The sequence below is a fragment of the Saccostrea echinata genome, unplaced genomic scaffold (assembly GCF_033153115.1).
Source record: "Saccostrea echinata isolate AGI-Se365-2 ecotype Australia unplaced genomic scaffold, CSIRO_AGI_Sech_v1 ptg000012l, whole genome shotgun sequence".
Taxonomy (NCBI): Eukaryota; Metazoa; Mollusca; class Bivalvia; order Ostreida; family Ostreidae; genus Saccostrea; species Saccostrea echinata.
The window spans coordinates 10,307,232-10,333,733 of NW_026889761.1; the positions used below are offsets into that span (position 1 = coordinate 10,307,232).

Sequence of the window (26,502 nt, forward strand, 5' to 3'; positions counted from 1 at the left end):
ATACATGTACATATGTAAGAGTAATAATGCATATAAAATCCGATGTAGTAAAAATCTTGGAAAAGATATAGTCTTTAAAAGGGCAGATTGAGGAATTTTTCTGGGGCAGGGTGGATCAAACCTGCTGAAAAAAATTGTTTCCTTTTTTTGACAAGCCAAAAAAAAAAGGGAAAAGAAAAGAAGAAAAAAAAACCTACATACCCAAACGAAAAGGGAACAAAACAATTGTGAAAACTATATTTCACGGGAATGGAAACATGTGGACCCTTCTCGTGTACTTTTCAGAGGAAACAAATTCAGTTTTTTTGTTTCTTTATACCTCCGAAGAGCACAGAGGGTTCCTACCAGAAATTTTTTAGACAAGAAAAAAAAATCAAAATCAAAAAAAAACTTGTGTGTGTGTGTGTGTGTGGGGGGGGGGGCACTGTCAGGGGCACATTGTTTTCCTTTCCTATAAACTTTGACTATTAATTATATAATATTTAAAGAAATAATACACATGCACGCAACCATATTTTAATCATTCAGTCACATCACAAAATTTCTTTAAATATCTAAAACGTGTAAATATGTGTAGTTGTTAAAAAAAAACTTATGTAATGTAATAATTAGTACTTTTGCATCGCCTCGTGATATCTTTGGCAATGCGCTCGAAGATTGTTGAATCACGCCACTTCACATTTGGGTACACGGTAGAACTATTTCAATTATCAATATTACTTTGACATATACTAATAGTGTAATACTTACTCAACTTCAATATATACAAAAATATGTACTGTAGATTATTTTATATACACATAATTATGTCTGTGCTTGTTGGTAATTGTATCAATCGTGCTTGTAATTCGTGACGCCTAAAAGGGCCCTGATTTGAAAATCTCTACAGAAACAAATTGTTCAGTGTGTGTTAATTTAAGATATATCAGTTTTATATCTAAAATAGTTGAGGCCAGTTCATTGAAAGTATTTAAATATATTTGATCAAGGAAAATCCGACCTTTTTCCGACTTTTGTTTAAAATATATTGAAAAATGTATTCTACATATCCCCCCCTTTCATTTTCTTTAAAAGATGTAAGATCCGTAACAAGAATGTATGTTTATGTAATAAATTTGTTGTAATAAAGCCACATTCATGAACATATTTACTACATGCACTGACAACAGTTAGTTCGATTTCTGAAACGTTTTATTTGCGTGACTATATTGTCTAATCAGGCAAAAAACACTGTCATTTCCACCTTCGATATTTTCCCTGACCAAAAATGCTGATCGGCAGGGACCACGTGTGTTCAAGTGCTAGTGACAATTTGTTTACCGTTGAGTTATAAATGGAGTTATTTCTTCTGTGATGCATATTTCAATAAAAGGAAAATAGGAAGTAATTCTTTCGACATGTGCACATCCTTGTAGCGAGCTCTGTATTTCAGGCAGATGAGTATAAAGCGTTCGACGCGTTTTCTCGGCATGCATGCATGCATGTATTACTTCAAGGCGTAAGTTGCATAGTATGTGCTTATACCGTGTAGCATGCATAAAGCTCAACAGTACAGTGGGGTTTTTTTTTGGAAAAAAATACATGTGGTCGCTTCTTTATTGTTCAGATATATATGTAATGTATATCAAACATGCATTTGCCGTTTTGATTTTTATGCATTGCATCAAAATTATTCAAAATTTATATATCCTTTCCAGTTTTCAGTAAAATTCCCAGTTTTGGTAGGATTGTTAGATTTATTGCATGTTCCAAAACTGCTTTATCGGAGATACGGGCCTACGTTTTCGGTCAGTTCATGACGTGTTCCAAAACTTTGCTATCGGAGATGTGTACATGCCGACAGCCAGGCTAGAAAATCACTCAAGTGTAAAAAAGGCATCAGGGTTTATATAGCCAGTAAAATAAGTGAGCGAATCTGAAAGAAATATGGCGGAAAAGGGAGTGCGGGAATGAAATAAGTCGTACAAGGATGAAAATATCACATTTTTAAGAGTTCATGTCAGCTTTAAGGTGGAGGGGGAGATACAACTTAAATAATTTTTACAGGCAAAAACAAGGTCATCGGATGTTTATTTGGAGGGACACAACCGTAAATTAGCTTTGGTTTCTATCATACAGTATATACTGGCAGACTTATTTATGGACATGGAAGTAGGTTTTTCAGTTTTAATAAAGGAAAAAATGAAAGAAACAAAAAGCTGCTGACCCGTGACATTATGTTGCAAAGTATAGACTAGCTAAATTATTCCGGGGGGGGGGGGGGGGGTCCTACAGGCCTGATGCTGGATTCAAATTTGAACTCGGTGCATAATGTCTTCAATGCTTAATATCTGAGGGGAATATTAAGTGTAATTTTATATATTAGAAGAAAGTTCATATCGATCAGCAAAAATTGTGTGTTTCAGGAGGTAAAGCAAGTCCAAATTTCTAAATCATTTTCGGCTGCTGACCCTTTTCTACAGAAATTGTTTATTAATCAATGATGTAATTATTTGTAAAAATGGCTTTTTTACTATTGATAAACTTTTCACAGGAAGAAAATAATTTCGAGCTAAAGATATGCTTTCAAATTGTGTAGTGACTGTCTCCCGATTTTCTTTGACTTCATTTCATAAACACATGATTATTAAAAAGCAACGATAATAAGCACATTCAACATTCCATAATATTATAAAAAAATACTTAGAAGAAGTGACGTCCTTTAAAGCTTATTAATTTAACTTAGATATACACTTTCCCCTCAATCAAACCCTTCTTCTTTTAAATTCACAATAAAATAAAATAGTTGATACATTTTATACTAGGTTTTATTTTCTGCAAAAATACAAGGTATGTGTAACCACTAAAATGATAATTAAAATAAAATTAATTAATGCTTACTCTTCTGATTTCCAAGATATTGTTCGTTAACCAAATCATTGACAGAGGTCATACATGAATCAATGAACATAATCTTTATACATGAATATGAATAGTTTATTGCGTTCTTTAGTAAATATGTGCCTTTCTATTTATCATTAAAATCATAATATACACAATCATTTTAATTATAAATAACATCTGATACGATATCATGTTTATAATTATGTAGGATGGCAATGAATTCCAACATATCCTTGTAATATTTGATATTTTAACTAAGATTTTCATTTTTATATATTTTATTCGTAGTTGCCCTTTATCATCTCAAATATGTAAGATTTGTTTACAGAATTTTACAATGTTAATAGCTTCCATTCCATTATCAGAAAGCTTTTATCAAAATTGTTAAATTATTAAAAAGTTAATTGTCTATTAAAATACTTTTACTCCATCATGCAGATATTAGTATATACATATCAATTGATTACAACACACTAAGAATACCTTGTTTTGTAAATAATTGTAAGTTACATACGTAAATAGATTTTGATATCTTAGATTCAACGACTCGTGTTCATGTATGTTTGAAAAAGTACGCTTTATACTGTTTGAAACTGGAATAGCTTAATGAATTTGGAGAAACCTTATACAAATATACAGAATCAAAGATTAAGATTCGACATCTCTGTCCATTTATCGAGTTTTTCCGCATCTACTACAGTAAAAAAAAATTGTTAAGGTTGTAACGTATGATTTGAAAGAAATGGCTTATGTATTCGACGACTGAAGTTTAGCGTGATCACGTGGCTCGAGAAAATGGAGAAGGTATTGTGTGTATTTTCTTATATATCTGATTCACTTTGACTTGGTTTTTTGGGTTTGAATTTTTATTCAGCAACTCATTCTTATAAACGGCATGTTTACACTTTAAGCTACAATTTAGTATATATATATATATATATATATACAGAGAGAGAGAGAGAGAGAGAGAGAGAGAGAGAGAGAGAGAGAGAGAATTTACGCATTGCTATAAACATACTGTAAGATGAATACAAGTATGCTTTTAGAATTGTATCTAAAATTTTGAAATGAATGGGAAATTAAGTCTTTTATGTATGTTTTCGAAACAATATACAAACATATAATACTAAGTAAATTATCATAACAGCTTTCATATCTATTTTTCATTTGTTTCTGTTTCATTAAAGATGATAATGATAAGCTAAAAAATGTTGTCTTTACATTTTCTCATCTAGATATTGACGAAATTACTGAAAGAAATCTTCATTTACTTAAGTGTCTGTGGTATGTATAATTGTTCTGTCTTTAAAGATTAAACATATTTGTTTACCTGCTTCATTCAAGAAGTATTTTATATATATATATATATATATATATATATATATATATATATATATATATATATATATATATATATATATATATATATATATATATATATATATATATATTGTAAGTATTATACTCGCTTCATTCAAGCGGTTTTATACATCAGAATGTAAAAGTCTGTTGCAATGGAGGTAAAGGTTTTTCTGAACTAACTCCGCCCAAATCATGTTAATTTGATGTAAAAGGCCTAATTTGCTCCCATTATTTGTGTTGTAACATATGAATTTCATTTCCCTCAAGGAATATATCAATGAATTTCTTATATCTATACGGCTAGAGGAAAATCATAGTATAATACGTTACCTTGAAGGAGTGCCTTTATTTCTACCTTTACAGCATTAGTATCACTGGCATCAGATACCTGTACGTCTACGTCCTGTCGTAATGGTGGCTACTGCGAGGACGGAAGATGTGTATGTCCGGACGGGTTTTACGGAATTAGCTGTGAAGGTTTAGTACTTTTAACTTCTATCACCTTTAAAAGTGAAGCATGGTTCTTTGGAACACTAAAACATTAGGTACTTTAAACTTCTATCACCTTTGAAAGTGATGCATGATTCTTTGGAACACTCAAAAATTAAATCATATTAATTGAATATTGCCTGTCAGTGAACGTGCATTGTATTACTTATCTATCCTATCATACTTTCATAAGATGGGTAACTATTCTTTTGTGTTTCTTTCTTTAATGGAGTAGTCATTCTGCTGTTTCTCTCTTGAAGTCCAAAAATTCATAAAGAAAGTGTAGCCCTCTCCGAGACTATTCCTGTCATATTACCTTTTCAAGTACTCATCTATTCGGTATATACTATGAAACCATGAGGGGAGAAAAATTATTTATTAATACTTTATGTATTAAATATTTTGTTTTGTAAAAACGTAGATCAGTGTGATGGTCCAGATTCTTGCAACAATCACGGTGCATGCCTAGGGCTTCCTAGGAAGTGTGAATGTGATATCGGATATCAGCTTACAGGTTACTACGGGAAACATTGTGAAGGTGATATGTCAATTTCTTTTATGCCCCCGTAATCGAAGATTCGAGGGCATATAATTTTTGCCCTGTCCGTCTGTCTGTCTGTTTGTCTGTTTGTCCGCAAAAACTTTAATATTCCCAATAACTTTTGATTGGTTGGAGCTATGGCTTTCATATTTCACTTGTGTATTCCTTGTAACAAGACCTGTCTTTGGCTGTCATCATATTTGACCTGTTTTGCAAAATTTTACCTGACTCTAACCTTGACCATAACTTTTGAACAGTTGGTGCAAGGGCTTTCATACTTCACATTTGTAATCCTTGTGAGAAGACCTTCCTTTGGATGCCAACAACTTTGACCCTTTAGCCTTGATCTTGGAGTTTGACCTACTTTTGAAAAACTTTAACCTTGGCCATAACTTTTGAAGAGTTGGTGCCAGGGCTTTCATACTTCACATGTGTATTTCTAGTTACAGGACCTTCCTTTGAATTCCAATAATTATAGTCCATTGACCTTGACATCGGAGTTTGTTCTACTTTTTAGAAAATGTTAACCTTGGCCATTACTTTTGTACAATTGGTGCTAGGGCTTTCTTACTTTTCATATGTAATGCTTTTGACAAGCCCTTCCTTTGGATAAGAACAACTTTGTCCCTTTGACCTTGACCTTGGAGTTTGACCTACGTTTGAAAAATTTTAACCTTGGCCATAATTTTTGAACAGTTGGTGCTAGGGCCTTCATTCTTCACATATGTAATCCTTGTGACAAGACCTTACTTTGGATACCAATATTTTTTACCCTTTGACCTTGGCCTTATAGTTTTACCTACTTTTAAAAAAACTTTAACCTTGGCCATAACTTTTGAAATGCTGGTACTAGGGCTTTCATATTTTACATGTGTATTTCTTGTGCGAAGGTCTTCCCTTGGGCTACGTTAATTTTCACCATTTGACCTTGACCTTGGTGTTTGACTTACTTTTGAAAACCTTCAACCTTTTCCATATCTTTTCAATGGTTGCTGCTAGGGCTTTCATATTTCACAGGTATATTCCTCAAGACAAGACCTTACTTTGGGCACCAACATATTTGATTTGTATTTGAAAAAGTTTAACCTTTGCTATAAGTTGCCGTACAGGGGTATCTGTGATTCACAAACACATCTTTTTTTGATAATTTATTAAAAAAAACAAATGTCAACTGATCAGTTCTTTTTAATGCTGAACAGCAGCTGTTGTTGTGTTAAAAAATGCATAGCTGTATTCTATGCAGTTCTATAATTATTTAGATTCATGTCACCCCTCAGTGAATGGTTCCTGTGGATTTGCGGGCACCTGTTCTGGGACACCGCATAGGTGCATCTGTAAACCAGGGTTCCATGGACCCTGGTGTGTAGGTAAGAATAGATAACATTCATTCCATATATATATATATATATATATATATATATATATATATATATATATATATATATATATATATATATATATATATATAGATAGATATATATATATATATATATATATATATATACATGTATATATATATATATATATATATATATATATATATATATATATATATATATATATATATATATATATACGAATGTTTTCTATTTAATTTTTTGGGTTAAGCAACATCAAATAATGTAGTAATAATAATAAGAATTGCTATCTTACTCCAGGTGAGCCTTAACGATCTCTAATTAACTATCAGTATTATACTATAACTAATTAACCAGCGATGAAGAGATGGTGATGAGTGAATCACTATGTCAGATCCTCTGCTATCAATTCCCAAATTTATATCTTTTTTTAAACACTCGTCATAACTATTTGGTGACCTCTTCAATACCATAATGTCATATTTAGTCATATAATAATGATTATGATATAATTGGGTAAAATATGAGCTTCTTATTTTAAGGACCCGAATCTTTTCTCTTTGTGGACTCGATTTCTGTTCAATACTTTCACAAAATGGATAATGTTCCATTGAAACCAAGTTTCTGTCCGAATGCCAATATTGTTCTCTTTTTCAATAATAGATCATGACACACTTAATTTCAGAAGGCTATCAACAATCGTATCTTTTATAAGATTCCAAAGTCAATTTGTAGCCATGTAATATTCTCTCAGTAACCTTGAAAAATATGACTTTGGGTCAAGTTTCTAAGAAATCTTTGTCATAAGCGACATTTTGAGCTTCCAAGGTTTTTCACTGACAACGGGCTGGTGCCTTAATTTGTTTAACAATTAGCGACGAAACGGACAGGAAACTCACTCCCATCCATGGCTTTCTTTGTAAAATACAAATATATTTATACATTTAAGTATGTTGTTGATAGCATGCACACTAGACAGTCACTGTAAACATGGCGGAAAATGTAATGATGACGGAACATGTCATTGTAAGAAAGTGATACCAGAAATCAGAGGCCTGCACTGTGAAGGTACGAAATATAGTTTAGCCGATTACAGAAATATGCACAAATTTTTCCACAAATTATTCGTTAATTTAAAATAAATGAATAGTTTTATTTAAGACTTTAGACAAAGTACAGTTATATTTTGTATGAATAACTCGTTGACATTATTTTACCATTTATAACCCAGAGGTGTGTATAAAAGATTCTGATTGTATGAACGCTGGGAAATGTTTACCTAATAAAACATGTAAATGTACGAAATTTGAGGACGGATTCCGATGCATCTCCTCGGGTAATAACTCTTGTGTTTGGCATTTTATTTATATATCAATATGTAAAATCATATACACAAACATTTTGCACCGGACAAATCTGTTTCTGAATTCCCAACTTATAAACCTATCTATTTCGATATATCTATTTTATTACTAATTCAATTATTACTTAATTTTTTTTACAGCTGCTGATAAACCCATTTTTTCAACTTTTGCAATGACTCTGTCTCTCATCGCCATTAAAGATTTTGTATAAAATATAAAAAAGTAGTTTGACTTTTTATTTTACTTTCTGTTTCTCAAATTAAATCATAATGAGCAATTAAAATTATTCAAAGATATTTTTTAAACATCAAAATTTATGGAATAAAAATGTATCGAACTAAAAAGTTTTTGCAATTTTGTGTTTCGACAGATTTGGTGATAAACAATTGACATGAAGGTTCTCCTCGTAACATTCCAATCCAAGGAAAAAAATTTTAATACACCGAGTGTATGATATGGTGATCACATCATTATTCATATATACCATTCGATCATACATTAAAATGCCCTTTTGTCATTTAATGACTGGTCACTTGGCCACTTTGAATTTGTGTACAATGTATTGCAAAGATTTTCACTGACTGATATTGATCTTTGAACTCTTAACAATAATAGATCAAAAGATTTTTTTTCCCTTTTACCTACAGCAAATTTAGTATAAGATTTAAAGTGTGAAATAGACTTTATTTTGTGTCCGCGAAATTGTTTCATATAATTTGGATTCTAAATTAATAGGCTTCAGTTCTATTGACCAACCAGCCTGTCCTTCTCTATTTTGTAACATTTCTATTATGTTGGTCCGCCATTACAAGCTATTGAGAATTACTTTTATTATTGACTGCAATTTTTATGCACTTAGTTTTCATCAGCTTTGTGATTTAAGTATATGTCATATCTAACAAAAATGATACTAGTATGTTCCTGTGATAATTTTAATACAAAATCAAGTACCGAAATAAGCAATTCTATATATCCATTTTTTTATGTACACTTCTATGAAATATGGAGATAACGAACAGTATTCAAGCTCAAAGTTCATTGAAACAATTCAGGAGCAGAGTAAACACGGACCTCCAAAAACATTAGAGATGGAATCAGGTGCCATGGAGGAGTGAACATCCCCTGCCGACCGGTCACACCCGCCATGTGCTCCTTGTCATGATCGTTAAATAACACAAAAATCCGTCGACAATTTAGTGTGTAAATAATGGTCTAACAATTAAAATAAAAACAAGCAGTACTGTGTTTATCTTTTTGTATAGGTACTGTGTACGTTTAATGTGTGATTTAAATCTAAAAATCTTTTCATTTCTTCAAATCTTTCTTTAAATTTGAGAAAATTTTCTGACATATCTGTTCGCCTATAAAAATTTGGAACATTTTCAAAAACTTTAATCAGTCTTTGCAATTCAGAACATCCTTCGCCATATGTTCTAAATAGTTCCTCTCTGTTCCTTAAAGAAAAATGGGCTTCGAGTAAAATTCTGTATGAATGGTATAAACTTTGATTTGTAGATGTCTGTTGAATGAAATTGTCTTTTCGAAGAAGAGCCTTCTTCAATATTTTGACTACCTTTCCATTCTCTCCGAGAGCTAGGAGAACGTCTGCGTATAAACAATATAATTTCACCATAAAACTATCATCTTCGCATGTTTTCAATTTAAGGTCGATGGCCCTTCGTAAATGTTTACTTGCTTCAAAATATTCATGTGCTTTGAAATAACATTTCCCTTTTGTTTTTAATAACAAGACCTTGACGTCATCAAAAAGCCCGGGAAATCCTTGTAGACGAGTTAGCGCTTGATCCAACAGTGTAATGGCTTCACTATAGTCTCCTTTTGCTAAAATAGTCTCCGCAAGATCTCTTTCAGAGAGAGCTATGTCTTTCACTGGAGCTCCTGTTGATATCTTTATTTCTAGACCTTGTCGTTGATAGTCGAGTGCTGTATTAATGTCACCCTTTCTTAAGAACATACAGCCCATATTGTTTAGTGTAGACCCCATTATTGGGTGATTTTTAGTACCAATGGCTTTTAATCTTCTTTTGTAACATTCAACCTGAAATTGTTCACCCTTTTCTATATCGTCTGAAAAAAAAGATTCCAAAGGTAAAAATATATGCTCAGCAAAAAAGGTTAACTTCCTACATCCAATCATAATACTTAAAATTATTTTTTTTAACTTCTATTACCTGAAAAAATGTAGAACAAGGCCAAAGATTGTAGGGTCTGTAAAATTAATCTTTCAGAGTACATTCCTAGATCTTGTTCAACACAATAGGCCTCTCTTAGGTACCTAAACGAAAATCATATTTTTCCTACATAATGGAACCTTAGAGATAAAAATGTTAACAAGAATTTGATGTTTGAATTCTTTTTTTTAAAAAGATACTTTAAAGCAGCCTTGTATTTTCCTTGCATTCCGAGATTCCATCCATAGCTCTGAAGAAGAAAGGCCAGATGATAATCACGAGTTTTGGGATAACGTTTCCTTTTATCTAATGCTCGCTGATACATCTCAGCACCTTCAGTTAGGTCTCCCTGTAGAAATATGTTATAGGTGTTAGATTTTATACTTTGCCTTGGAACAATTTATATAAATAATTTAATGAAAAAAAATACTTGAACAAGAACTAATAATTAATTTATAATGCATTGATCACTGAATAAATTTCCAGATAATAAGGGATGTAAAAGAAATATTTTGTCAACTTCTTCCTAATAATAACTTTTTTTTTCAAAATTGCAATTACTAAATAAATCTTTAGGAAAAAGAGAAATGATATCAAAGTTTTAAAATTGATGAGATACATTTTAGGTATTAGTAAATTCACTATGTGCCAAGATTGTTTTCAATCTTCTTTAACACCGTGCTGATAATATTTTACCGTAATATTTGTTAGAACTCGTCCATATCCTGATAGTACTCTAGATTCATCTAGTTCTTGTCCAAACAACCTGGTTCTTTCCAGACAATGGCCAAAAAATTCAATCATTGCTTCTGTTGGTAAGTAAAATAATCTACATATGTAAGGTTATACGACAATTTTGAAATAGAAATCGAATACCATATTACACTCTTACGATATAATGTCATTGTTTTCAACAGGACCCTCCCTATGGTAAGCGTGGTGGCTAATTCTACAAACACGTGATAATAGTCCGATGTACAATGGATCACCTCTTTGAATAGCTTCCAGATATTACCATATTCTACACTAAACTGACTCATAGCCCAACAGTAATCTTCAGTGCTGGATCTTGATTCAATCTCTTGTAAAATCTTTGAAAAAGTGTCACAAAATCTCTTTCGTACCCCTAAAATTTAAGAAGTGGAAATGTACTTAATTTTAGAAATTCTTGTAATATTATCGTATATATTTCAGTTTGAAAGCTTAAGAAATATCACGTGCTTAAGATAATGACTGGTATATTTACTTGGTAAATGCTTTATTTTAATGAATTCTTTCACACAATCTCTCAATATCCCATGGATGTCGTATCTATTAGCACGTTCACTCTTAAAAATCAGATGATGCTGAGTACAGCTACGTAGAGTATTATTAATGTTGACATTGCTATCACCTATATGAAATGGAAAAGATGTACAGGTACACCTATATCGATATTTTCATTCATAAAAAGATCTTCAGAGATACAAATTGGAATTATGAAAAGATATGTCTCAGACACCGTGTGATTGACAACGTTATGTTTAAAAAAAGAACAAAATGATGGTTTACCATGTTTAAAAGATTTAAGAGTGGACACATGTAAGCTAAATTTGTCTACCTGGAATATAAAGTTTTGATTTCAGAAAAAAAATCAGTCCCTTCAAATAACAGAAAATGTTCGTACCCAAAATGCTGGAAGCCTCATACTCGTTAAACGTCCCTGGAATATAATTAAGTGTTGATAGTGCTTCTTGTAATGGTTCAGATATCTTATTTAGAAATTCTCGGTAGGTGGATTCTGCAATAAAAGAACAAGTAGCATTTTAACTATTTACTTTCATTCAGTAAGACCGTCACGTAGCTCAGTCAGTAGAGCACTCGCCCCATGATCGAAAGGTCGTGGGTTAAACTCGGGGACTGAAAAAATAGGTAGCAACTATTCCTTCGCCAAGCTCGAAGTTGAGAGTCTTTTGGATTAGACCTTAAAACCGAGGCCCCATGTCACTGCAGTCGTTGGCACGATAAAGATTCCTCACTGCTCAATGGACCCGAATGTAGAAGTAGAGGTTTATACGTGAGGCCCTTCACCGGTATATTGTGACATCTTTATATGAGTGAAAAATTCTCGAATAGAACGTAAAATAGCATAAATCAACATTCATTCAAACTTATTTATCAACATCTATTCCAACTGTAAAAAATAAAATACCAAAATCAAATAATTATGTGTTTGTCTAATTTTTATATGTCATGATATTTTATTTGCTGGTATTTTGTAGTATTTGTCTTCAGTTCCGTGGGTAATGCTTTTTTTCACTTTTAAAACAAACGCATTTAAAGATTGTGCGATATGAAATACCGAAATCCATTCTTTGTATTGTGTCAACGACTGTAAAAATGTTACCTATCTGATCATCCTTAGGAAAATACTCTTGACTTAATACTTTAAGTCTTGAGTGAGTAAGAAGAATGGCCAAATCTTCTGGTGTAAGTAATGCACTTTGTAATTCTAATCCTACTATCTGAAGAGCAAGTGGAATCCCTTCACACAATTCGATAATTTTTGGTATAAAATAATTATCCTCTGTAGAAGGACAAATAGTTCTGAGAAGTGCATGAGCATCAGTGTATGGTAAGGGTTTTAAAGGTAGCTCCGTTAACTGTTCATTCATCTCGGCAGGAGAGACTGTTGATGTTATCAAGATCGTCACGCCTGGTAATTTGGAAATAGAAGTCAAAGTGGAAATGGATCTTGAATCAGCACATATTTCTTCTGCATTATCTAATACTAACAGAATTTCGATTTCCTTTCTTCTACAAATTGTTCTTCGGGTACATGCTAAATGGACATTACTAGTATTTAATGAATCGCTTTTCCAATTGCTATTATCAATTGATGGTTTATTTATTTCACGGTTCTTGGTTCTTTTGATATCTTCCATTTCTGATTCTATCATTTGAACCAGTTGTAAAGGATGTTCCTCTCTCCGCCGAACATCGATAAAAGTATGATCTATATTTTCACAAAATTGTTTTACAAAAGATGATTTTCCTATTCCTTTCAATCCATGAATCACAATCAAATCAGAAAAACAGCACAATTCTCTTAATTCTCCTAACTCCCTCTGTCTACCCACAAAGATCGCCATTCTTCTGTATCAACTTTAAGTCAAGTCATATGCTGTCGTTATGTAATCGAGTGTAACAACTCAAGCAGACACTCTTAATCGCAAGATTTTGTATAAAAGTATTGAAAACACTATATACTTCCTAGTTAGGTCATCTCATTTCCGTGAACGATACATATTTTATTACTTAAAAATACTTGACCCTGAACCATCGGTTGAGAATAAAGAGAAGTTATTTCCTTGTTGAAGCATTTCCTTTTTTTTATTTTTTTTTTGGTATGAATCTGCTCTTCCTGTGAATAAAGAAAAATAGATTATTACAACCTATAGGTACCAAACCTTTGCAATACAAGGTTTAATATATTTATTTATGACTATATAACCTATTATATTCGAAATGTAAACCCATGTTTGAGGCTATCTTACTATTTGTTTTTTTTTTAATATCTATGATCAAAGGAGTTCGCAATTTTATCAATAAGGTTGGTGGAAGTCGCTCGATTGATCGGGCCATGAGCTGTGCGTTAGCATATGCTTATACGATGAAATTGCGAACTCCTGTGCTATGATGGCTACAGTAAGACGATACCACTGTTTTCTGTAACAGCCTGAACAATATGGGATAAGCAAATACAAAATGATACATGCGTGACCAGAAGTAGTTATAGATTAAACTTCAAAAATAGATTTATATATATATATATATATATTAAATTTCATTACAACGTGTATCGGTAACGATCCTCTAATAAAACTTATATCCAAATAACTGTATCTCATTTCCATTCTCAATGACCGTGTAGTGTAGAGCAGCGCGGCGAGAATTCCATCGGCATCGAAAGCAAGTTTTTTGACTTGCCTAGATAGCCGAGCGGTCTAGCGCGCTGTTCCTTTACTGCTAGGAGACAGATTCCGTAGGTCGAGAGTTCAACCCCGGGCTGGGGCGGAAGTGGGTATCCTTATAAAAGTGAATTTCTTTGTGCTTTCTATATATATATATATATATATATATATATATATATATATATATATTGTAAACATTTATCCTTAATTCTCATTATATCGCAGGTTCTACGAGACGGCCAAAGGAGACATGGAGAAGAACTGTCCTCAAAGACCTGAAGTGCAGAGGTCTGACCATGGAGACAGCACCACGAGCAGCTGCAGACCGAGCCAGATGGAAATCTCTTGTAGCCGCCTCAAGCACCTGATGGCGCAGAGAGGACTGAGTGGAGTTGAGTTGCTTTTCCTGTGAAAGCAATTGACTTTCAATAATTACAAATGTTCAGTTTTAATGAGTACATCATAAATTAAACTTAACAATCGAGGACACAACTACTCGCTTGTAAAATGAACATTTCTTCAGAGAATTCACATTGTAAAAAGTCGTAATTATCATCAATTAATTTTTATATCTGATGAGAGAATGTTCCGAAAGTGAAGAAAACAATAACTTTTAATGCTTAGCATGGAAATGGAGGAAGAACACGTTTATGAGACTTTGGGGGGGGGGTCTCACTTTTCCTGATATTACCCTGTCCACGATTTGTTTTGTTGATGAAATTGCTCACTTTTTCGTTATCATCAACGTTTTCATTTCAAATTCTTAAATTTAAGGGAAATATGTGCATGTTCATCTGCGTACAATAGATTGACACAGAGGTTCGTGTGGTTTAACAAATTGATTGCTTGTGTGTTGTTTTCACGTCCATTTCTAGAATTTTTCACTCACAATACACCGGTGAAGGACTTCAAATTTAGACATTTACTTGGCACTTAGGGCCATTCAGCAGTGAGGGATCTTCATCTGCCAACGCTTACCGTGACACGGGGCCTCTGTTTTTTTTTCCAGGTCTCATCCGAAAGACCTGCAACTTTCAGAGTGCCGAGCACTTGGCGAAGGAATAGTTGCTACCTTTTTATATCTTCCTAGGTCTGTCGCGGCTAGGGCTTGAACCTACAACCTTCTGATCAAGGAGCGAGCATTAAGAGAAGAGTTTTGGGATCCAGCTCTGTCAAAGAAATAGGGCCTTTATCATTAACGTACGATATGTTGTCTTGCTCTACAATGCAAAGCCATTTTTGTAATATTTTGATATATATTTTCCAAAGAAAAGGAACATTTATACCTTAAATTATACTCTGTACAAACACATTTAATAAATTTACGCTGAATTTTTGAAAATAAAGTTCAACGTCTTGTCTCCCATCTTTAGAAAAGAATGAATGAAACAGCAAATAGCTTTCCTACAAGTCCTAATAAGTTCAATTAATGCAAATAATCTTTGCGCTGATAATTTCCTCAACATCTCAAAAATATTATGTTTTGCCTTAATGTTTTGCGATCGATGTTTTGAATCAACAAAGACTAGATGATATGTATCATAAATGCAACAAGATTTTAAAGTATTCATTCTTTCCAGAAAACTTAAACTCCAGAGAGTTAATACGATTTATAAAACAATCTTTCAGAAAACCTCATTAAAATGACCTTTATTTCATAAATGCACTTCAAATTCTCAATTATTTTCATGAAATAAAACGAAATTAATTTGCAGCTTGGATTTTGACCTTTTTGTATTCAATGAACCCCACATTTACAAAATAATATTGGAAGCTGGAGTTCAAACTACACTTATTTGAAAATTCTTAATACGTTACATATTGTATTGTTGTTGTACAACTGATAGAGTCATTCATATTTGCATAAGTATTTAAATGAGAAATGTCCACATTTTGTTTTTGTTTTTGTTTGTTTGTTTTTGTGTGTGTGTGGGTGTGTGTGTGTGTGTGTGTTTAAATTACAGCAAATCTATAGTAAACATTAATTTCAAGTTAAAACTAATTTTGTTATATTGTTAATAACTGTTCATGCATTTCTTTCAAATATAATTATAAACTTTTTATATATCGCACGCCATGCACGCATTCAATTTAAAGAAATACATTCTATTTCAAGAAAGGTTATGTAAACAGCAAGTTATTACCCTTTTTGTTTATTTCCTATATTCTATTTATAAGTGAAGTTATTCTGATTTGTTATATTCCAAAACAAATGCCTGACAAAAAAGTCCAGTTTGCATGGTTAAATCTTTAAGAAATTTGTCAGTGCAACTGCATGGTTTGAATTTGTTGATAAAATATCTTAATCTTTTGTATGCATATTGATTTTTAAGATAACAAACGACAGACACGAAATAATGTGCCTCCTTTATCAACTCGAATCAAGTTAGTTTTAATCAGAAAAGGCATTCAAAGACGAAGAAAGATAAACGGCTTTTAAATGACATTCTGTATGGAAATTATGGCAAACACATATTTGTAAGTATATATTTTTTTCTGTAAAATCATAGTATAATATTTTGTGTTCGTTCTTTGTTTTGATGCTTGGCATCATTTAAATTACATTCTGTAATGCATACTCATTTATATACTGAGAAAAATGTTTGGTAAATTAGTGTATCGATCTATTCTAGTTTTAATTACGATGCATCTCTCTCTCTCTCTCTCTCTCTCTCTCTCTCACACACACACACACACACACACACACACACACACACACACACACACACCCTAACACACAGCACACACACACACACACAATCAGATAATTATAAATCACAAACTGCATTGAATATCAACTTTTTTATATTTTTAGATAAGAAATAACATGAAGGCGTAAGTATTTGGCTGCGTTAATAAGATAAAGAAAACTTACATTTTCATTAATAATACCACGAGAAATATAAAATAAAAATGCATATTTTTAATTTTGAGACAATCAGACCATTCCGCATTTCCATCATTCCTCTTTATGATCAAATTTGCTTTTTTGTCACTGACTTTCCTAGGTTCTTCAAGGAAACTGAGATATTGAATACCTTAAATAAAAGATACTTAGACGATAGCAATTACAATGGAGAGAATTTCCTGGCGTGGAAAGAAGAATTAATGAAATTTCTTCAATCTAGGGTACTCAACAATAGTTCTATAGAAGAGGATTTTGACTATCTTCGGAGGAATAGACTATTAAATACGGGATTTTTGATAGATGTTTTAAAACATGTTGACCTAAAAGCTGTCGGATACGTTCAACAGTATCGTTGGCATAGGAGAATTCAACGTAAGGGCATATTATTTGTCAATAATTTTCAGGAGTCTTTTCTAATTAGATATCATTGGTCAATGTACTCTTTTCTTTATTTTGCAGGTGAAATTGAAATTCGAAAACAAAAGCAAAATTGAAGAGAAAGTAACACACATTTTGTGAATTGATTCAAACACCATCACGTGATATGTGTGATAGTTGAAACAATGTACTCATCTACGGATGACTTATGTTGTGCTCTCGAAGGAGACATATTAAGTTGTAACATACTTTTAGTAAATTAATACAAATATTGAAATCATCACGTGGTTTGTGGAACATTTAGACAGGGTACTCGCATACAAATGATGGTGATAGGAATAAACATGTAAATTAATTTTAATATAATCTGTAAATGATACCGTGAAATTTAATTTACTATACTTTCTTGTTACAACATATGCTAAATAGAAGAAATGACGCCGAGGACTAGATAAGCTAAGACCCTCTTTGGCCCCTGATTTGTGGTGTCTCGAGGAGCAATGCTATAGTTCATCAGTACTAACCTGTTGTCATCCCTCCTACAAAATGAGTATTGATTCTAAGTTATGGGTAACAGCAAGGTCACAGGAAGGTCACAAAATATGTCAATTTCCGAATTTTCTCATTTTTATGCAAATTTCATCAATTTTAGAGCACATTTTGTTTCTAAAAACACAGAGCACAAGCTTGTCTATCTACCATATGCACTAGTACCAAATGCTTCTTGTGTATAAAAATCTCAGATAGGCAAGCTTGTGCTCTATGTTAACCACAGTGAAAAATTATCTCAAATTTGACAGAATTCCATCAGAATTGAGAAAATTCGGAAAATATCCAACTTGGCACCCTCTTGTGACCTCCTTGTACTCTTTCAATCAAAATTATTGCTGGTTTTAAAACAAGCAACATTTAAACTTCTTAACAATCACAATTTTAAGTGTGTTTTGATTTTTACATCAAATAAGGGGGCCAAATTTGGCTCTAACCATCCCTTGTCCTTTATTTAAAAAAAAAAACAAAAAAAAAACATGTTCAATCGATTTGAAATAAATTTAATTTGCATAGTGCATACACCAAATTCTCCATGGCCATGATTTTATCTTCTCTTTTCATAGTTGGAGACATAACTCCTCTTAAATTGCACCGCCTTACCAAACATAGTTAAAAATTTACTACTTGAAAGACATTTTCTATCACTGATTCTTTGAAATGGGAATAGAATACACAAAACAACTCGCGTCCATTCCATTCACAAGACATGGCATTTTTTGATTTTTTTAAAATTTATTTATTTAATTTTTCATTCATTTTTAAAAATCAAATATCAGAGTTTCAACCGCTGCCTTACAAAGCAAAATAACCATCGTCTTAATAATCAAAAATTAGTGCACTTATGAAATAATGAAAAAAATTGCATATTTTTATTATTTTTTATCATTCATTATTATTATTTATCATATGATGTGTTTATCATATGATTTCTTTTTTAACGCATACTGTCTCAAACTTGATTAATAAAGTCATGTCACACAGAAATACTAGATTTGGATAACAAAAATAATCAATGATCCATTTGTACAGAATACAGTGAAAATATGCCTGTGGGAGTATTTATACGCTACTTAGCTCTGAAAAAAGAACACTTTTATCCAAGTGCAATATACAAGCAATTGACTAAAGTCGTTAGCAAAAGTCTAGTGTCATAAGGCATTTAAGACATAACGCCAAGTTACCTTATCCAATAATTTAATTCTTTTGAGCACCCTGAATTTTCATCTGCTTTAAATTTGTTATATCAAACAAATTTGTGTTTACTTTGTCTTGATGCAATATATAAAATTCAGAGCACATAGTAACTTTACTATATATAAACAATAAAGAACTACATCGTCAATCAGACATAATTCTTCGGTTATTTTCGTTTTTAATTTTGCCATCATGCTTTTGTATGTGGCCCTAAATTTCCTTAAATGTTGCTCCATTTCTTCACGTCTAGGAAAGTCTCTCAGATCTTCATACACATTGATCAAGCGTTGCAACTCTCTCACGCCAGCTTCGAATGTTCTCATAACATCCACTTTACTCCTTGACTCAAAATACGCATCCATCAACAACTCGTAGCCTCGTATGATCCAAACTATTGTGGGATTGTTTCTCAACAAATCCTCTTTTAATTGAAGTCCCCAGTTTATTTCTTTTATAGCCTCCTGCAGTTTATTTAAGGCAATGGCAACTTCTGCGTAAAAACAAATTGTTTTTAGGATAGATATATCATTCACAGAACTTTCTTTCCGTAGACGTATTGCTTTTTTGAAAGCAAGATATGCCTCTTTGTGATTTTGTGTTCTCATGTATACTTTGCCCTTTGCACTCCAGATCAGAGACATTTTATCGTTGTAAAGAGACGGTATATTTTTGAACCGCTTCAAGCTATTATCCAGCATTTCCAATGCTTCTCGGGGTTGCTTACAATCTAGCAATGTTTGGGCAACGTTCACTTCAGAAATAACGATTGCTTTCACAGAGGCCTTAGTCTCCGTTTTGATAAGAAGTCCTTTTCTGTAATATTCCAGGGCCTTTTGATTTTCTCCCTTTCTTTGATACATAATTCCCATATTGTTCATAACAGATCCAATGATAGGATGCATTTCTGTACCAAGACTATGAAGTCTACGCTTTAGGACTTCTAACTGTAACGGTTCACCTTTCCAAACTTTTTCTAGTGAAAGAAATAAACCATTTTCAGTTATTTTTTGTTGTTAACATATCTCAAGTACTTTGACTTATGAAAAGTTTATGACGACATTATCATCAGGAAAGTGATCAAAAGAATAGGGGGAAACGGTTTTATCCAATGCTATATACAAATGGGAAACATTCGGGTATTGGTTTGTAAAATTCCCTCTTAAAAGATAAAGAATTATTTTTCTAATTGGACTTGGACTCGCTCTTTTTGAAGTCAAGGGAATTAGAACCAGACATTTGAGGGAGAGAGAGAGAGAGAAGGGGGTATAGCCTCTTACATTTATACCAGTTCGATAGCCATGTTACCTGATTGGTTATAGCATATTGCCAATGACTGCATGGTTTCAAGGATCAATGGTTCAAAGCGAAGCCCCAACTCTTGCTCTATTTCAAATGCCATTTCAAGGTGCCTAAAAATGACAGTCAGTTATGTGACACATTTTTTAAGAATAAAATCTATTGCTGTTGAATTAGGGAATCTCAAACGCGGTAAGACTATAGAAAAACTTCATGACATTACAAGATGTCATAGTTGAATTTCCAAATCACCATGATGGGAAGACTCATTTATTCGCCATTTAACAGAAACTTATGGTAACAATATTCAAGTCAAAATATCATAACAATAGTTGGATGGAATTTATACTCAGAAGTTACATACCCTGTAGCATCTTTATGTTTCCCTTCTGACATAAGATTCCATCCATAGCTTTGACATAGAATGGCAAGAAATTGATCACGAATTTCGGGATGACGACTTCGAATTTCAATAGCTCGACGGAATATTTTACCTGCATGTAGATAATCTCCCTGTATGAAAAAGTAAATTAAAAATCAATGGAAGTACAAAAATTAAATTGCTATTGTAATTCGATTATTTAAAAAAAAACACTGTTTTGCAAAACATATCTTAAATCTTTTTCTTTTGATTTTCCGAGGTTTTGTTTCCATTGTTTGAGAAATCCTGAAATTTTCACTTTGCTTGTCATTCATAGACTTGAAGTTTCTTCCTTAAATTCGCCTTAACCTGCACTTTTTAGAAATGTCATCATTTTTTCCTTAGATTTTCACATTTTCAAATTGAAACTTTTCATGAACAAGTTAAACAAGGAAAATTATTTTTCAAAATCTTTTCAAAAAGTTTAATGATTTTTTTTTTTGGCTAAGAATTGGAATTTAATTTCTGCGTGTGTAACATATGATTACTCCTTACTAAATTAAATCACCTTAATGTTGTTCAGGACTTTACCGTATCCTGTCAGTACTTTAGAAGTATCGATATCATTTTTGAACTCCTGTGTTTTCTTCAAGCATTCCTCATAAAACTTTATTCCAATATCTGAAAATGAATGAAGGTGACTGAATGTTTACTCATTGGACTGCTGTAGACGACAATGTAAAATATTTTGATTTTAATATAGTGTTTTTGTGCATTTCGTAAATCAAATTTTTCCCACCGTATGTCGTCATTGTTGTGAACATCATGTTTCCGTTAGGAATGCTAGTTGCTGCTAAGTCCACAAATACATAGTAAGTATCCTCTGTGCAGTAAATGACTTCAGTAAACAATTTGTTAAAGTTTTGTTGTTCCAAATTCAGTCTGCATAGAGCATCAGCATAGTCCTTTGTGTATGTTTTTTCTTGTATCTTCTTCAAAATGTTTGCAAAGGTCTTCGAAAATCGGGCACGAACACCTAAATAGAGAATTATATATAGCGCATATTGCATAATACCGTTATAAAGTATGAATTTCAATTTTTTTTAAGAATGATGGCTTGTACTTTAAATATGGTTTGGATATATTATAACATTTCATCAATCTCTGTAGTTTGGTTTACCAGGTATGTCCTTTATCATAATGTACTCATTGATACATTCCCGCAACAAATCGTGAATGTTGAACCTCTTTAAATGTAGATCCTGTGATACCAAATTGCGATAACAGAGAATCGATAGTGCTCGCTTTGATTCTTCTTCTGGACCACCTAAACCAAAGTTAAAATTTATCTTCTTTCAGGCTTTGATACATATTCTCTGAAACAACCTCAAGAATATATGTTTCAAAAATCTATGAATAGATTTAACTCTTCTGAATATTCTTCGTCCAGTGATACTGGTAGTTAAAATAATGATGGAACAAAAACAGGAAAGGTAACAAATAGTGATCAATCTCAAAAAATCTACGAAGTAAACAAATCTGTGAACAGGGCATAAAACTCGGACCCCTGGAAACACCAGAGCTGGGATCAGGTGCCTAGGAGAAGTAAGCATCCTTTTCGACAGGTCACACCCGCCGTTAGCCCTATATATTGATCAGTAATCAAATTTAGTGTAAAAATATAGGCATTACGATTGGTATAAACTTGTCAACCAATATACAATCCAATGATAGATTGCTAACAAAGTCATCTCGTTTGTCATAAAGTTTAGTTGTCCGTTGGACCTTATCGTCTATAGTCAATAAAATATCCAAGTATGAAAAAGATTCAGTAGATTCAGTGGTGTCTTTTACTTAGTTATTTAGTATACTAGGATATATCGATTCCATCTATGAATGGAAGTATTTATTGTTGATTGATAACACGTCGTCAATATATCTGAATGTCGAGCTGAAGGCCACAATAAATGCTTTCTTCCTCTCATGTAGACTTTTTAAAAATAAATTCTGCTTCAAAGAACTATAAGAAAAGTCAGCTAATAAAGGAGTTCAATTAGTGCCCATCGGAAATCTAACAGTCTGTTGAAAGACCTGGTCTCCAAAGACTATATAATTGTTGTCAATGAGAAACTCTAGCATCCTTTAGATATCAATTTCAGAGTACTTGTGTGTAGAATCAGATTGATTATTTAAGTTATTTTGTTGATGACCAATCACAATATATGAAAATATTAGCTCTATTTTTATCGATGAAACAGTTTTCTATGATATTAAATAGCATAGTTTTTAATTTCAGAGTATTCAGGGAATGGTTGTATAAATTGAGAAAAGTCGTACGTTTTGATGTGACTGGCTTTTGAAAATTTTGGTGATTTTAAATGTTCTAACGAGTTTTTAAGAATCCTCATCTGATTTACACCACATTTAAAATATGCTGTAGCGTATGTTTCTCCTAACAGCAGTTATTTTTTTGTGAGGAATTAAGATAGGGGCCTGGTAGAGTACTTGCTAGATCCGGCAATGTATCTTTGTAAGGATTTTTGCAGGTTAGGAATCCAGTATAGGTAGCGTACATCGATCTCACTTTCGTTGACTGGAATGTTAAAAGTATTAAAGACTGAAATGTGATTCTAAGGAATCTGAGAAAGAGAACTGTGAGTATAGGTTGGATTTCCAAATGTAAAAATAAATAATTTTTATTCAATTTCCTTTTAACTACCTTATGCGATTCTTTTATATTTCTTTATATTCTTTATATTTCTTTTAATAATATACTGTATTTTTATTTACTATTTCTTTAATAGTCTTTAATATCTCTAAAACACTTTATCCTTTTTAACAGATTGTTTTGCACTCTCCCCCTCTTCCATATTGAGTCTAACGTCGGGAATAATCGTCGACAGAATTCATAATAAAAATGAGGTTCTGTCGCCAATTGAAAATTTGGGGCTTCCTATATTTAGGACTTTAAGATGATTGCTTTTAGATCGTCATTTTCAACTATATTACCATCACCAGTAATGACGTGTCCAACAAGACTGTAGTCAAAAGAATAAGAGCAAGAACACTTCAGAAGATTTTGTTTCTGATTTTCAATATGTAGGCACTGCAAAATTTGTTTATAATTGAAAAGTTTGGAAGCAACAGTTTGGGAATATCTTTAGAAAATGCAAGGTGCAGAATTCAACTTAAAGTATGGTGGAATGCAGAACTGGGTTTTTTTAAAGATGGAGTGTTATAAATTTTCACAGGATCTATTCCTTTGTTGTCATATCGTAAAAATATTGACAGCCATCATTATTTTTTTCAAACCTATGTCCAACATTCTCTTATTGAGTAAACACTTTGTTTTCCCAGTATAACATGAAACTGATAAAGTCACTTCCTTTACAATTTCTTAAGCAAAATTAAGAATGATTAATTTTTCCTTTAATTGCAAAACCTATGACGGAAAACTAGATTTTGCAACGTACTGGACATAAATTCCTTTAATATTAGCTTTCCTTTTTTGTAACTTTTCCATACTACTTCAGTCCATTTTGCTTTTGGGTGTAGCTTTGAACTCTAGATTATACAAATGACACTAAGAAAAATTGAGGAAATAAAGCTTTCTAAAAAATAAATGAATAAGCTGTATACTTAGCCCTTCTCACATACTATCTGCTTTTTATGGGATTTAGAGCTTATTTTTTCTGTTAAAGAAGGGACTTTTCTTGTTTAAAAGAGGAAACTGTGTGTAAGCACTCACAAATTTGTCTTACTTATAGAATTTTATACAATGCCAAAAATTTGAAACATGTGTGAGACTAAAATGTAGATACATACACTTAAGAAATCTTCAATGCAATATGTCAGAGTGAATAGTTTGACAGTACGGGAGGGACTGTGGCTATTTTTTTTTTGTCGATTCCTTGTAGATCTCTGTTGTACAATGTATTCCAAGGAGCTTTATTAGTATGCCTTGGAGCTGGTGTAAATGATGAATGGAGTAGAGGTACAATAATTTTTGAAAAAGGTTCTACGTTACCAACGACTTCAACAGCTTCATTTTCGTCAAACGATCCAGGAATGTAATTAATCATAGCCAGATTGTCCTCTAGCTCTTTGGATACTTTAGACAGACTTTCAAGGCTCCTCTTTAGTACTGGTCCTATACTCCAACATAACAATTCGTACCTTAATTTTTAAATATTTACAGTATATAAAAGTCATATTTAAAAATTAAATTAAAACCACAATTTTAAAGCTATTCAACCGAATATAGGAAAAGAATTTTCAGTTCAATTACCCGCCATTCAAAATAGTAACTTTTACTGGAATTAAATATTTACTCACCAATTTGCTCTTCTACTGTATAACTATCTAAACTTAAGAATTTCAGTCTCAGTTTAGCATCACTGAGCAAACAAATGATATCATCAACTCCAATAGCATTCTTTTCATCTGCTAACTCTCCTCCGGCTACTAAGATTCCTAACGGAATTCCTCCGCAAAGTTGAACAATTTTTTCAATCCTTTCTTCGTCTTTTATGGAAGGGCAGATGCTTCTCAGTAATTCCTTCCCCTCAAGTAAACTAAGAGGACCTACAAACAACTCATCAAATGATAAAACTTCTGGGAAAAGTGTCGTCATGTTAACTGACGATGTCAGCAAAATCTTTGTGTTCTGTAAATGTGACAGTGAAATCAACAAATCCAGTGCAATTGCACTTTGACTCAAAACATCGTCAGCGTCATCAAAAACTACCAATAAATCGTTTTCTTTGTCTTCCAGGGCGATATTTTCTAGTAGATGTATAAGTTTATCCTCCTCTGTTTCTTCTGCCAAACTGTTGTCGGAAGAAATTTGTCGCATTATTGCTTGTGTCATTTCATCCGTGTTTTTGATATTTCGAAGATCTACCCAAATCACTTTCCATGTAATTCTTTTACAAAACTCTCTCACTAAGGCAGTCTTTCCAACTCCTCTTATTCCATGTACGTCTACTACAATGCTTTTTTGGAACCTTTCCTTCAGGTCCTCCAACTGCCGCTGTCTTCCCTTAAACAGATCCATGATGTTTACTTTTGGTATTAAAACCGGGTTTTCCTGAATCTATTTTAAGAACAAGGAATAATATGTTCGATAAGTAAAGGACATTATAAAGATTAAATGTCGGGCTATTACAGAGTTGTTGTACTTAAGAATTGTGCTTTCTGTAAATTTGATATTTATTATAAATTAAACATATGCATGAAATTAAAATATCCTTTATACCAAGCTCTGAATAGGTAATTTTTCAAAAGCATATATGTTCCAGCGTAGCAAATGGGAAAAAATCGTGCATGAGATTTGATCTGTTAAGAAACCATAGATACCACGATATGCATGATGTATCTTCAAACTTGAGAAATCAAACGAATTTTGAATGTAGACTTGAATTGATAACTGTATTTTATATTTTCAATTAAAAAAAAAAAACTCTAGGCACATAATCAAACATGCTCCACATTTTTAATCATTTTTTTTTTCTTTTTTGCATACTCAACACTTTCAAACACATAAATATGGAATTTGAAACTTTTTGATCCAGCTCCACTCCTCCCTACACCTACCTTAGGTCTGAAAGCTGATTGCTTCGGTCCTTTGTTCGTACACCTCCTAAAAGTCTAAAGTTTATGCCTTTGCTCC

General features: G+C 32.4%; 3 protein-coding genes across 3 annotated transcripts; 1 reads left to right on the top strand and 2 right to left on the bottom strand.

The window, feature by feature from the left end:
- The first annotated feature begins 3,907 nt into the window (after nt 1-3,907).
- On the top strand, nt 3,908-8,208 carry LOC133184982 (wnt inhibitory factor 1-like). Its single transcript, XM_061320045.1, has 7 exons — nt 3,908-3,917; nt 4,609-4,722; nt 5,156-5,272; nt 6,535-6,642; nt 7,597-7,701; nt 7,865-7,969; nt 8,138-8,208. Exons 1-7 carry the CDS (start codon nt 3,908-3,910, stop codon nt 8,206-8,208), a joined length of 630 nt encoding a protein of 209 aa, XP_061176029.1.
- Nucleotides 8,209-9,243: 1,035 nt separating this feature from the next.
- On the bottom strand, nt 9,244-13,387 carry LOC133184983 (uncharacterized). Its single transcript, XM_061320047.1, has 8 exons — nt 12,576-13,387; nt 11,856-11,969; nt 11,436-11,582; nt 11,082-11,315; nt 10,886-10,998; nt 10,390-10,538; nt 10,190-10,293; nt 9,244-10,085 (listed from the first exon to the last, which is right to left on the bottom strand). Exons 1-8 carry the CDS (start codon nt 13,318-13,320, stop codon nt 9,244-9,246), a joined length of 2,448 nt encoding a protein of 815 aa, XP_061176031.1. The 5' UTR covers nt 13,321-13,387.
- A 5,432-nt stretch (nt 13,388-18,819) lies between these two features.
- On the bottom strand, nt 18,820-25,887 carry LOC133184984 (uncharacterized). The gene is made up of 8 exons (XM_061320048.1): nt 25,167-25,887; nt 24,859-24,981; nt 22,012-22,158; nt 21,631-21,867; nt 21,400-21,512; nt 20,835-20,983; nt 20,480-20,583; nt 18,820-20,147 (listed from the first exon to the last, which is right to left on the bottom strand). The coding sequence occupies exons 1-8, from the start codon at nt 25,885-25,887 to the stop codon at nt 19,240-19,242; spliced, it is 2,502 nt and encodes an 833-aa protein (XP_061176032.1). The 3' UTR covers nt 18,820-19,239.
- Nucleotides 25,888-26,502: the final 615 nt, after the last annotated feature.

Excerpts from the sequence above, each read along its gene's own strand:
- LOC133184982 (XM_061320045.1), top strand. Across the intron at positions 7,702-7,864 it reads CAGAGGCCTGCACTGTGAAG|AGGTGTGTATAAAAGATTCT; the intron begins GTACGAAATATA and ends TTTATAACCCAG. Across the intron at positions 7,970-8,137 it reads ATTCCGATGCATCTCCTCGG|CTGCTGATAAACCCATTTTT; the intron begins GTAATAACTCTT and ends TTTTTTTTACAG.
- LOC133184983 (XM_061320047.1), bottom strand. The coding sequence starts at position 13,320 with ATGGCGATCTTTGTGGGTAGACAGAGGGAGTTAGGAGAATTAAGAGAA. Across the intron at positions 11,583-11,855 it reads TGAGGCTTCCAGCATTTTGG|GTGATAGCAATGTCAACATT; the intron begins GTACGAACATTT and ends CATTTCATATAG. Across the intron at positions 10,294-10,389 it reads AAATACAAGGCTGCTTTAAA|GTACCTAAGAGAGGCCTATT; the intron begins GTATCTTTTTAA and ends ATTTTCGTTTAG.
- LOC133184984 (XM_061320048.1), bottom strand. The coding sequence starts at position 25,887 with ATGGATCTGTTTAAGGGAAGACAGCGGCAGTTGGAGGACCTGAAGGAA. Across the intron at positions 24,982-25,166 it reads TACAGTAGAAGAGCAAATTG|GACCAGTACTAAAGAGGAGC; the intron begins GTGAGTAAATAT and ends GTTGGAGTATAG. Across the intron at positions 20,148-20,479 it reads AATATGCTATAACCAATCAG|AAAAAGTTTGGAAAGGTGAA; the intron begins GTAACATGGCTA and ends TTCTTTCACTAG.